Source organism: Hypanus sabinus, chromosome 6, assembly GCF_030144855.1.
Source record: "Hypanus sabinus isolate sHypSab1 chromosome 6, sHypSab1.hap1, whole genome shotgun sequence".
NCBI classification, from domain to species: domain Eukaryota; kingdom Metazoa; phylum Chordata; class Chondrichthyes; order Myliobatiformes; family Dasyatidae; genus Hypanus; species Hypanus sabinus.
The window spans coordinates 6321240-6333787 of record NC_082711.1 but is presented as its reverse complement, the minus strand read 5'-3'; the positions used below and the strand labels follow the sequence as shown (position 1 = coordinate 6333787).

At 41.3% G+C, this 12548-nt stretch overlaps 1 protein-coding gene across 8 annotated transcripts in view; it reads left to right on the top strand.

Annotated features, from left to right (window-relative positions):
- hsf1 (heat shock transcription factor 1) overlaps positions 1–12548 on the top strand; it is a 182372-nt gene that overhangs the window by 96097 nt on the left and 73727 nt on the right. For 7 of the 8 annotated variants that reach the window (XM_059971625.1, XM_059971624.1, XM_059971619.1 and 4 more), the window contains exons 6-8: positions 712–773; positions 6865–6961; positions 7885–8018. In XM_059971625.1, the coding sequence (XP_059827608.1) occupies positions 712–773; positions 6865–6961; positions 7885–8018 (293 nt within the window). The remainder of the gene's footprint in view (positions 1–711; positions 774–6864; positions 6962–7884; positions 8019–12548) is intronic. The other variant, XM_059971620.1, reaches the window with a different exon arrangement.

Genomic DNA, 12548 nt, shown 5'->3' with positions numbered 1-12548 from the left:
CACGCCCTTATTGCTGTACAACCTTTGCATTGATTATTCAGTTACCCAACGTGGTAAGCTGGTTGTAAGTGGGTTAGTTACCAGGGTGAGCCAACTGAGCAAAGTGCTGATGAATTATGGTAGCATAGCAGTTAGCGAGATTCTATTACAGCTTGGGGTGTTGGACTTCGGAGTTGAATCCCGGCATCCTCTGTAATAAGTTTGTATGTCCTCCCGTGGAATGTGTGTGTTCCCTCCATGTACTCCAGTTTCCTCCCACAATCTGAAGACTTATTCATTAGTAGGTTAATTGGTCATTGTAAATTGCCCCGTGATTGAGCTAGTGTTAAATCGGTGTGTTGTTGGTGGCAGAACTTGAAAAGCCAGTGGGGCCTGTTCCACTCTGTATCTCTAAAGAAATAAATTATGATCAAATGGGTATGGAATAGCACTGGATGATTTTATTTTCCCAGAGGAGGTGGGTGCTCCGTAGTCATAAATCAGTCCAACTTCACGTTTGCACCGAGTTCACCAAACAACTGTGTGGAGAGCCATGACCTGAAGGAAAATGTGCGATTGGATTTATAGGTGGAGATGGGTCTATGTAAGGAACAGGATTCTTTCAGTCTGGGACTAAGAAGGGATCCGTTTGATGGCACAGAATGGCTATAATTTGGATTGGTGCTTGCTTTTACACAGAATTGTAACTTTTTAATTTTTTTTCTTTTGCAGCTAATTCAGTTTCTGATTTCACTTGTGCAGTCCAACAGAGTCATTGGCATGAAGAGGAAAATGTGAGTCTGAGCTCCAACAGGTTTTCACTGTTCCACAATACATGCAACAATAATAAACGAATAATATATTGGTAGCATTTTGTGACAAGAATGAAATTAATGTCTTTTGTTCATTGTGTGGACAGCACTATAATTATTAATGGAAAGCTGTATTGACGCATTGGGGTGCCACAGGAGCATAGCAGTTAGCACAACACTATTACAGGTCAGGGCGTCAGGGTTCAGAGTTCAATTCTGGTATCCTCTGTATGAAAATTTGTATATTCTTCCTGTGTGCACGTGAGTTTCCTCCAGGTGCTTCAGTTTCCTCCCACAGTCCAAATACATACCTGTTAGTAGATTAATAGGTCATTGTAAATTGTCCTATGATTAGGCTGGGGTTAAACAAGTGGGTTGTTGAGTGGTGCAGCTCGTTGGGCTGGAAGGGACTGTTTCATGCTATACTCCGAAATAAAAATAAAATTAACTTGTTTGCCACAGGTTGTGAATGTCAGAAGGGGGTCTCTCTAGTTTTGCCGCAGAACAGCAATGATACTGTAGGGAGTGATGTAGAAAGTAAAGGCACTGCCATGTTTTCTTCAGAGTGATAGTCTACCAACATTTGAATTAAAAGTTCAAAGTAAATTTATTGTCAAAGTACATATATGTCTCTATATACAACCCTGAGGTTAATTTTCCTGTGGGTAATCACAGTAAATAAAAGAAAGACAATGGACTTATTGAGAGACCGCCCCAACAGGATGGACAAACAAAGTGCAAAGGACAACAAACTGTGGAAATACAAAAAGAAGAAAAATAAGTAAGAATAAATAAGCAATAAATGTCGAGAACATCAGATGAAGAATTCTTGAAAGTGAGATAATGGGTTGTGGGAACAGCTCAATGAAGGGGTGAGTGCAGTTATCCCTTCTGGTTCAAGAGTCTGAACCTGGTGGCGAATCCTGAGGCACCTTCCTGATGGCATCTTGGGTACTAGCCTACAAAGTACCCAGGGCAAGCCCTTTTCTCACTGTTACAATCAAGTAGGAGGTACAGAAGCCTAAAGGCACACACTCAACGTTTCAGGAACAGCTTCTTCCCCTCTGCCATCTGATTCCTAAATGAACATTGAATCCTTGGACACTACTTCACTTTTTTTTAATATACAGTATTTCTGATTTTTGCATGATTTTTAATCTATTCAATACACGAATACTGTAATTGATTTACTTATTATTTTTTCTTCTATATTATGTATTGCATTGAATTGCTGCTAAGTTAATAAGTTTCATGTCACATGCCAGTGATAATAATTCTGATTTTGAATCTTCACAATCTTCTAAGAAAGTAGAGGTATTGCCATGCTTTCCCTGAAATAGTACTTACATGCTTGAGTCAGGACAGATCCTCTGATACAATAATACCAAAGACCTTCTTCGTCTCTGATCCTCCAATGAGGATTGGCCTATGGACCTCCAGTTTCAGTCAATAATCAATTCCTTGGTCACTTGGAGTATTCCCACTTGGATCAATACCCTACTTGGAGTGCTGTGCTCAGTTCTGGTTGCCTCATCACAGGAAGGTTGTGGAAACTATAGAAAGAGTGCAAAGGAGATTTACAAGGATGTTGCCTGGATTGGGGAGCATGCCTTATGAGAATAGGTTGAGTGAACTCGGCCTTTTCTCCTTGGAGTGATGGAGGATGAGAGGTGACCTGATAGAGGTGTATAAGATGATGAGAGGCATTGATCATGTGGATAGTCAGAGGCTTTTTCCCAGGGCTGAAATGGCTAATACGATAGGGTCTTTTAAGAGACTCTTGGATAGGTACTCGGAGCTTAGAAAAATAGGGGGCTATGGGTAAGCTGAGGTAATTTCTAAGGTAAGTAAGTACATGTTCAGCACGCATTGTGGGCCGAAGGGCCTGTATTGTGTTGTAGGTTTTCTATGACATTGAGTGAAAAGTTCAGATACAAAATGCTAGAGGAACAGAGCAGGCCAGGTGGCATCTATGGAGAAAAGTGCAGTCAAATTTTCAGGCTGAAGTGTCAACGTACTTCTTTCCATAGATGCTGCCTGACCTGCTGAGTTCCTCTAGCATTTTGTGTGTGTTGCTCGGATTTCCAGCATCTGCAGATTTCTCTTGCGTGAGAAGTTGCCGTTGTGGCACCACTCAGCCAGATTTTCAATCTCCCTCCTTTGTGCTGATCCTTCATCACCTTTGATTCGGCCTATGTTAGTGCTGTCGTCAGCAAACTTAAATATGGCATTGGAACTGAGCTTAGCCAACTGTCATAAGTTTAAAGCGAATAAAGCAGAGGGATAAGCACACGGCCTTGGGGAGCTCCTATGCTGTTGGAGATTATGGAGCAGTTGCTGTTGCCAAGCAGAACTAACTAAGGTCTGCAAGTAAGGAAATTTTGTTAATCAATCTCTCAAGGAGATATCAAGGCCAAAGTCATGAAGCTTATTGATTAGTTTTTAGGGGGTGATGGTTTTGAATGCTGAGCAGTAGTCAATAATTAGCATTCTGATGAATGCATCTTTGCCGTACAGATGTACCGGGGTTGAGTGAACAGCCAGTGAAATGGCATCTGCTGTGGAACTGTTGTGATGGTAGGCAAATTGGAGTGGATCCAAGTCACTTCTTGGGCAGAAGTTGATATGTTTCATTACCGACCTCTCAAAGCACTTAATCACAGTGGATGTAAGTGCTACTGGTTGATAGCCATTGAGGCAGGATACCATGTTCATAGTACCAGTATAATTGGAGACTGCTTGAAGCATGAGGGTAACTCAGACTGCCAAAGTGAGCGGTTAAAGATATAGGTGAATACTCCAGCCAGTTAATCAACACAGGTCTTTACTATTTGGCTAGGTATCTCATCTGGCTGGATTTTTTCCATGGGTTCACCTTCATGAAGGATGCTCTCACATCAGCCTTGGGACTAAAATTACAGGGCACTGGAAACTGTGGGAGTACATGTTGGCTCCTCGAATTTTTGACGGTCAAAGTGAGCATAAAAGGCATTGAACTCATCTGAGAGTGAAGCCTTGTCACTTGGTTTCACTTTGTAGGAGATAATGCCATTCAAGCCCTGCTGCAGTTGTTGGGTATCTTTCAGTGATGTCTATGTACAGTATGTATTTGAAGCGTATGGTAATGTAGAAACTTGTTGATTCCAGTAGAGAAACATATACACACAGTTTCTGAAACAACACAAGCCTCCACAGAATGATCACTAACATATGCAGTGAAGTTTGTTGTTTTACAGCAACAGTAGAGTGCAGAATGTAAAAGTTACTATAAATTAACAGTTCCTAAAACCATGAGGGTTCTTCATGATGGATGCCACCAGTTAAGGATAGCCTTGATGGTGAGGAGACTAGTCCCATGGTGGAGTTGACTGAGTTTGCAACCCTCTACAGTTTTGCCCTCAGTCCTGTGCATTGGTGTCTCCTTGCTAGGCGGTGATCTAACCTGTCAGTAGAAATGCATTGCTCGTTTGCAGCTGCTAACCTCCTCTGTTACATCAGGTTGTTCCTGATGTTTTGCTGAAGTGATTTATGGCTTGTTGGATTTCCCTCAGTTTGTGGCATACATCAGTTCCATCATCCCTTTGCCTAGTAGCTAGGAAGTGGTTGAAGCAGGTACAATCATCATTTAAGAAGTACTTGCAAAGGTACATATAGTGGAAGGGTTTAAGGATACAGAACATTACAGCACAGTATAGGCTATTCGGTCCCTGATGTTGTCAATGTCACCTACTCTTAAGATCATTCTAACCCTTCATTTTTCTGTCATCCATGTGCCTAAGTTTTTCACTGTCCCTAATGTATCTGCCTCTGGCAAGACATTCCATATACCCACCACTCTCTGTGATTATAAAAAATACTTAACTGCTGACAACCACCACTCCCCCCCCCCCCCCCCATTTGCTTTCCTCTGGTCACCTTAAATTATGCTCTCTCATATTATCCATTTCTGCCCTGGGAAAAATGCCCTACTGTCCAGTTGATCAATGCTTCTTATCTTGTACACCTCCATCAAGTCAGCTCTCATCTTCCATCACTCCAAAGAGAAAACCCCTATTATCTTGCTCAACCTATCCTCATAAGACCTGATCTCTAATTCAGGCAGCATCCTGATAAACCTCCTTTGCACACTCTGAAACTTCCACATCCACCCTATAATGAAGCAACCAGAACTGAACACAATGTTCCAAGTGAGTTCTAACTAGGGTTTAATGGAGCTGCAACAGCACTTGAACTCCATTTCATTGAAGGGCAACACACCATACCGCTTCGTAACAACCCTATCAATTTGTGCGGCAGCTTTGAAGTATCTACAGATATGGGCTCTAAGATCCCTCTGTTCCTCCAAACTACCAAGAATCCTGCCTTTAATCCTGTATTCTGCCTTCAAATCTGGCCTTTCAAAATGAATCACTTCACACTTTTCAGGTACTGAGCTCCTCCTACCACTTCTCAGCCCAGCTGTGTATCCAATCAATGCCCTGTTATAATTACAATAACCTTCCCACCAACTATCCAAAACTCCACTAACCTTCATGCCATCTGCAAGTTTACTGACCCAACCTTCCCCTTCCCAATCCAAGTTATTTATAAAATTCACAAAGAACAGGGGACCCAGAATAGATGCCTTCGGAACACCATTGGTCCATATACACCATATGCACTGCTCTACTTTCATCATTTTGCTCTGTTACCTCCTCAAAGAATTTAATCAGTTTTGTGAAGGATGATTGCCCCTCACAAAGCCATTTGACTATCCATAAAGAGACTATGCTTCTCCAAATACTCCATAAATCCTATCTGAAAGAATCTTCTCCGTTCACCACTAATTAAGACTCATTGGCCTATAGTTCCCATTATTATCCCTACTCCCTTTCCTGAACAAAGGAATAACATTTGCCACTCTCCAATTATCTGCTAACACTCCAGTGAGGACGCAAAGGTCATTGCCAAAAGTAAGGTAGTCTCTTCCCTCATTTCTCATAGTAACCTGGGGTATATCTTATCTGGCCCTCTGCGTTAACATCACCTTCCTGCTAGAATTCCTTCCACACCCCCCATCCCACCACCACCTTATTCTGCTGCCTTTCCCCTTTCCTTTCCAATCCTGACAGTTTATTCATTTCTATAGATGCTGTATGGCCTGCTGAATTCTTCCACATTTCAGAATCAGTTTTAATATCACCAGTATATGTCATAACATGTGTATGTTGCTGTGGATTTCCAGCATCTGCAAAACCTCCTGTGGTTTTGGAGAAAAGCTGGGTTAATGAAATCAGAACTTATAACAGTATGGCATGGGAACAGACCTTTGTCCCATAATGTCTGTGCTGACCATGATGCTAATTTAAAGTGATCTAGTCTGCCTGCAAGTGGTCTATATTCCTCCATTCCCTGCCTTTTCATGTGTCTTTCTAAATGCTATTCAATGTTATTGTCCTGTTTCCACGCTTCCCCGGCAGGTAAATTGAGGTACAGATTTGCTAATTGACTGTCAGCAAAGGTTTATGGGTGGATTATTGTCAACCTCACTCTAACTATAACCCAATGCTATTTCATCTTTTTTTTTAAATCTCCTCTTCCATATTCAAAGTCGATACGCAGAGAGAGATTTTTAAGTTTAGTTTAAAAACTTTTGTTGCGGTTAAGTCAACGAGCACAAGATGTTTGAATTTGATGTGTGGTGTCAAGTTGTGTAGTGGTCATCGTAATTTTTTACAATGCCAGCTGTAAGATTTTGGTTCAATTCCTGCCATTGTCTTGAAGGAGTTTGTATGTTCTCCCTATGACCATAAGAGTTTCTTCCCTCAAAGGAGGTTGTGGAGAAGTTGTGCTGGTGCCAGAAGCATGGCAACACTTGGTGACTGCCCCCAGCACAACCTTGAACTATGTTGGTTGTTGACACATACAATCCATTTCACTATATTGATGTTTTGGTGTATGTGTGACTAAGCTAATCTTTAATATTTATCTTTAATTTGGTTTTGAGTTGATTGCTAAGGTAATGGATGTTTGTGTGTCCATGTGATCTTTGAATATCAAGTATTCAAAGTATATGTTTTTCTCTTTCTTCCAGGCCTCTAATGCTAAATGACAGTAGTTCAGCGCATTCCATGCCAAAGTACAGTCGCCAGTTCTCATTGGAACCCTTGCAAGAATCAACGGTACTGACAGTAAGTGCTGGAATCATGCGGAGCATCTTCGTCAATATTTAATTGATTTCATGCTGAGCGTACATGTATAATTGTCCACAGTCAGTTGATGAAACTCCACAAACTGGTGACAGAATTGGACTCTTAAGTATGTTACTGATTATTAGAACTTAGAACAGTCCAGGCCTTTTGGCCAGTGATGTTTTCCAGACTCTTTAACCTACTCCAAGATCAATCTAACCCTTCCCTTCCGTATAGCCCTCCATCTTTCTATCATTCATATAACTATATAAAAGTCTTTTAAATGTCCCTAATGTATCTACTTCTACCACCACCCCTAGCAGCATGTTCCATGCACTATCCATTTACTGTGTTTTTTTTAAAAAAACAATAAAAACTTATCTCTGAGATTCCCCCCACCCCCTGTACTTTCCTCTCAAAATCTTAAAGTTATACCCCCTTATATTAGCCGTGCTTCTTATCATCTTGTACTCGTCTATCAAGTCTTCTCTTATTCTCCATTGCTACAAAGAGGAAAGCCCTGGCTGTATAACAGTGTGAGCCTGGAATATTGACCAGCTGTCGGGGGTTCAAATCAGCCCATGACAATTAAGGAAAATCTATTACTTGTATCAGTAATTGTAACCACAGTCTTTCAATATGTTGCAAACTGGTTCAACTTTAACAGTTGATTTTGTTCATAAATCAGGAAAATACCCAAAATTGGAGGGGAGTCACACAAATTATTTATATTTAAGGCAGAGGTTGATAGACTGGAGCTGAGAGGAAAATTAGATCAGCCATGTTGAAATGGCAGAGCAAACTGAATGGGCTGAATGGCCAAATTCTTCTCCTATATCTTATGGCCTTATGATCTAAATGTTATATTCTGACTGGGGCAGTGTCCACAGCCTCTTTATCCTTGTCTATGCTTTCGATTACAGCAGACTTGTGCAAACTTCCCAGGAAACAACTGTTATGCACCAGACAGCACTTTGTCATCTGGTCCAATTATTTCAGACATTACGGACCTGGCACAGTGCAGCCCTGCACCCTCCCCATCTCTTAATGTGGAAAGGTGAGTATATCAACACCACCAGATGTTAGGCTGAATCTTTCTCCAATGCCTTTTGTACATTGGCTTTATATCACATAAATTGATGGCTGAATTGATGGTCAAAGTAATGATTTTCATTATGATGTCAACTCCCTTTCTGGGGAGAACTACCATCTGGGATGCAGTGTATCATGTTATCAGAGATAATAAAAGATATTCAGTGCATGGTTCATAATTCTCATAAATAACCATTCTGTACAATTATAGTCAAAGTAATTTAATTATCAAAGTACATATATGTAACCTTGAGATCATGCTCTTGTGGGTATTTACGGGCAAATAAATACAATAGAATTTATGGGAAAAGTATGCATCAACAAAGACTGACAAACAACCAACAAGCAAAAGAAGACATTGTGCAAGGGAAAAAATAAATAATACTGAGAATGTGAGTTGGAAAGAGACCTTGAAAGTGATTCTGTATGTTGTTCAATCAGTTCATTGTTGATGTGAGTGAAGTTATATCTCACTGGTTGAGGAGCCTGATGGTTGTAGTGTAGTAACTGTTTGTGAACATGGCAATGTGGGTCTGTACCTTCTGCCTGATGGTAATAGTGGGAAGAGAGCATGGATGATGGGGGTCCTTGATGTTGTATACTGCTTTACTGCGACACTGCTCCTAGTAGATATGCTCAGTGGTGGGGAGGGTTTGGCTATGTTGGACTGGACTGTCTCCACCACTTTCTGTAGGCTTTTCCATTCTAGGGCATTGGTGTTTCCATTCCAGGCTGTGATGCAACCTGTCAGGGTACTCTCCACTATGCAAATTTTTGGTGGCATGCCAAATCAATGCAAACTTCTGAGACATTGTGCTTTTATTCTTGTGGTGGATTATATGATCTTTTCAGTTAATTTTGTCTTTATTTTAAAAATGTTGTTACTTAAGCATGATAGTACAGCAAACTGAGAATACTGTGGCTGTGTCAACTCTTTAAAAGAACTTTCTTCCCAAACAATTTCTTCTCCTGGTCCAGTTTCTTTTCAAAACCAATTCAGGCAGTAAAATCCGTGTTTGTTGCTTTTATTTTTAGAAAAATCTCAGTCTCCTTTACATGTTGATACCAAAGACATAGGTAGAAAAAGGGAGGAGGTCCTGAAGAGAGAATTCAGGGAGTTGGGTAGGAAAAGCAGGACCACCAGGGTAGTAATCTCAGGATTGCTGCCTGTGCCACGTGCTAACAAGCGCAAGAAGAGCATGATCAGGCATATTAATGCTTGGCTGAGAGACTGGTGTAGGGGACAGATCATTGCGGTCTCTTCTGGAGGGGTGTGGGGGGAGATAAAACCTGTACAAAAAGGACGGGTTACACCTGAACCTAAAGGGGTCCAATATCATAGAAGGCAGGTTTAATAGAGCTGTTAGGGTTTAAACTAATTTGGCAGGGGGGTTGGGAACCGGAGTGATAAGGCTGAGGAAGGGGAAGGGCATTAAATTAAAGATAGCATGCAACAGAAAGGGCAGGCAGGAGATGAGGCATAATCACAGCCAGTGGGATGAGTTACCGGGCAATAGAGGTGTGGTGCAACAAATGCTGGACGGTAAGTGTTATATTTGAATGCACGCAACATAAGGAATAAAATAGACAATCTTGAAATTCAGCTACAGATTGGCAAGTATGACATTTTTGGCCATCTCTGAAACTTGGCTAAAGGATGGCTGTTGAATGTCCAAGGATATACAATTTATCGGAAAGGTAGGATAGTAGGCGGAGGGGGTGGTTTGGCCCTGTATATAAGAAATAATATTAACTCATTAGAAAGGGATGATATAGGATCGGAACTTGTAGAGTCTCTATGTGTTGAGTTAAGAAATGGCAAAGGTAAAAGGACCCTAATGGCAGTTGTATACAGGCCTCCAAGCAGCAGCCGGGATGTGGATTACAAATCACAGCAGGAGATTGAAAAGGTGTATCAGAAGGGCAATGTCATGACAATCACTGGGGATTTTAACCTGAAAGTGGATTGGGAAGACCAGGTCAGCAGTGGATCTCAAGAAAGAGAATTTGTAGAATGTCTAAGGGATGGCTGTTTAGAACAGTTTGTCGTTGGGCCCACTAGGGGATTAGCTGCGCTGGATTGGGTGTTGTGCAATGATTCGGAGGTGATAAGAGAGCTTAAGGTTAAGGAACTCTTAGGGAAAAGTGATCACAATATGATTGAACGCAAACACGAGAAAATCTGCAGATGCTGGAAATTCAAGCAACATACACAAAATGCTGGTAGAATGCAGCATCTATAGGAAGAAGTACAGTCGATGTTTCTGGCCAAGACCCTTCCAATATGATCAAGTACACTTTGAAGTTTGAGAAGGAGAAACTAAATTTCAATGTGTTAGTATTTCAGTGGAATAAAGGAAATTACAATGGCATGAGAGGAGAACTGGCAAAGTTGACTGGAAAGGGACACTTGCAGGAAGGACAGAGCAGCAGTGGCTGGAGTTTCTGCGAAAAATAAGGGAAGTGCAAAACAGATTATCTTACAAATAAGAAGAAATTTTCAAATGGAAGGACACTTCCATGGCTGACAAATGAAGTCAGAGCCAAAGTAAAAGCAAAAGAGAGGGCATACAAGGAAACTAAAGCTAGTGGGAGGATAGTGAATTGGGAAGCTTTTAAAAACTTGCAGAAGGAAACTAAGAAGGTCATTAGGATAGAAAATATGAATTATAAAAGGAAGCTGGCGACTAATATCAAAAAGATACTAAAAGTTTTTTTTAAGTATATAAAAGATAAAAGAGAGTTGGGGGTAGATCTAGGACCTATAGAAAATGACGCTGGAGATATTGTAATGAGAGATGCAGAGATGGCAGAGGAACTGAATGCATATTTTGCATCAGTCTTCACAGTGGAAGACATCTGCAGTATACCGGACATTCAAGAGTGTCAGGGAAGTGAAGGATTACAGTGAAAATTACAGCTGAGTATGTGCTGAGGAAGTTTAATGGTCTGAGGTGGATAAATCTCCTGGACCTGATGGAATGCACCCTTAGGTTCTGAAGGAAGTAGCTGGAGAGATTGCAGAGGCATTGACAATTATCTTTCAAGAATCGATAGATTTTGACATTGTACCGGATGACTGCAAAATTGCAAATGTTAATCTGCTATTTAAGAAGGGTGGGAGGCAGCAGAAAGGAATCTATAGACCTGTTAGCCTGGCATCAGTGGTTGGCAGGTTGTAGGAATTGATTGTTAGGAGTGAGATTATGCAGTACCTGGAGGTCAGTGTTAAGATGGGTCAAAGCCAGCTTGCTTTCCTGAAAGGAAAACCCTGCCTGACTAACCTACTGCAATTTTTTCAGGAAATTACTAGCAGGGTAGACAAAGGAAATGCAGTAGATGTGGTGTACTTGGATTTTCAGAAGACCTTTGATAAGGTGCTGCGCATTAGGCTGCTTAGCAAGATAAGAGCCCATGGAATTACAGGGGAGTTACTAGCTTGGTTGGAGCATTGGGTCATCAGTAGAAAACAGAGATGGAGGAGCGGATAGTGTTGAGGAAACAGAGAGCCTGCAGAAAGATATTTGAGGGAATGGGCAAAGAAGTGGCAAGTGAAATACAGTGTTGGAAAGTGTATGATCATGCACTTTGGTAGAGAAAATAAACAGACAGACTATTATTTAGATGGGGAGAGAATTCAAAATGCAGAGATGCAAAGAGACTTGGGAGTCCTTGTGCAAGGTATCCTAAAGGTTAACCTGCAGGTTGAGACTGTTGTGAAAAAGGTGAATGCAATGTTGGCATTCATTTCTAGAGGTATAAAGTATAAAATCAGGGATGTGGTGTTGCGGCTCTGTAAGGCACTTGTGAGACCACACTTGGAGTGTTGTGTGCAGTTTTGGGCTCCTTATTTTGGAAAGGATATACTGACACTGGAGAGGGTTCAGAGAAGATTCATGAGAATGATTCCAGGAATGAAAGGGTTACCGTATGAGGAACATCTGGGAGCTCTTGGGCTGTATTCCCTGGAGTTCAGGAGAATGAGGGGGATCTCATAGTAACATTCCGAATGTTAAAAGGCCTAAACAGATTAGATATGACAAAGTTATTCCCCTTGGTAGGGGATTCTGGGACAAGAGGGCACGACTGCAGGATTGAAGGACATCCATTTAGAACAGAGATGTGGAGAAATTACTTTAGTCGGACGGTGGTAAATCTGTGGAATTTGTTACCAAGAGCAGCTTTGGAGGCCAAGACGTTGGGTGCATTTAAGGCAGAGATAGATAGGTTCTTGATTAGCCAGAGCATCAAAGGGTATATGATAAAAGCAGGGGAGTGGAAATGACTGGAAGAATTAGATCAGCCCATGATTGAATGGCGGAGCAGACTCAATGGGCTGATTGGCCTAGTTCTGCTCCTATATACCTTGTGGTCTTTAGCTTCCCATGACCATTTGTCAAAGGAGCAGAATTAGGCTTTCCGACCCATTGAATCTTCTCCACTATTCAATTGCTATGATATGCTATCCCCCTTAACCCCATTTCCTCCTTTCTTT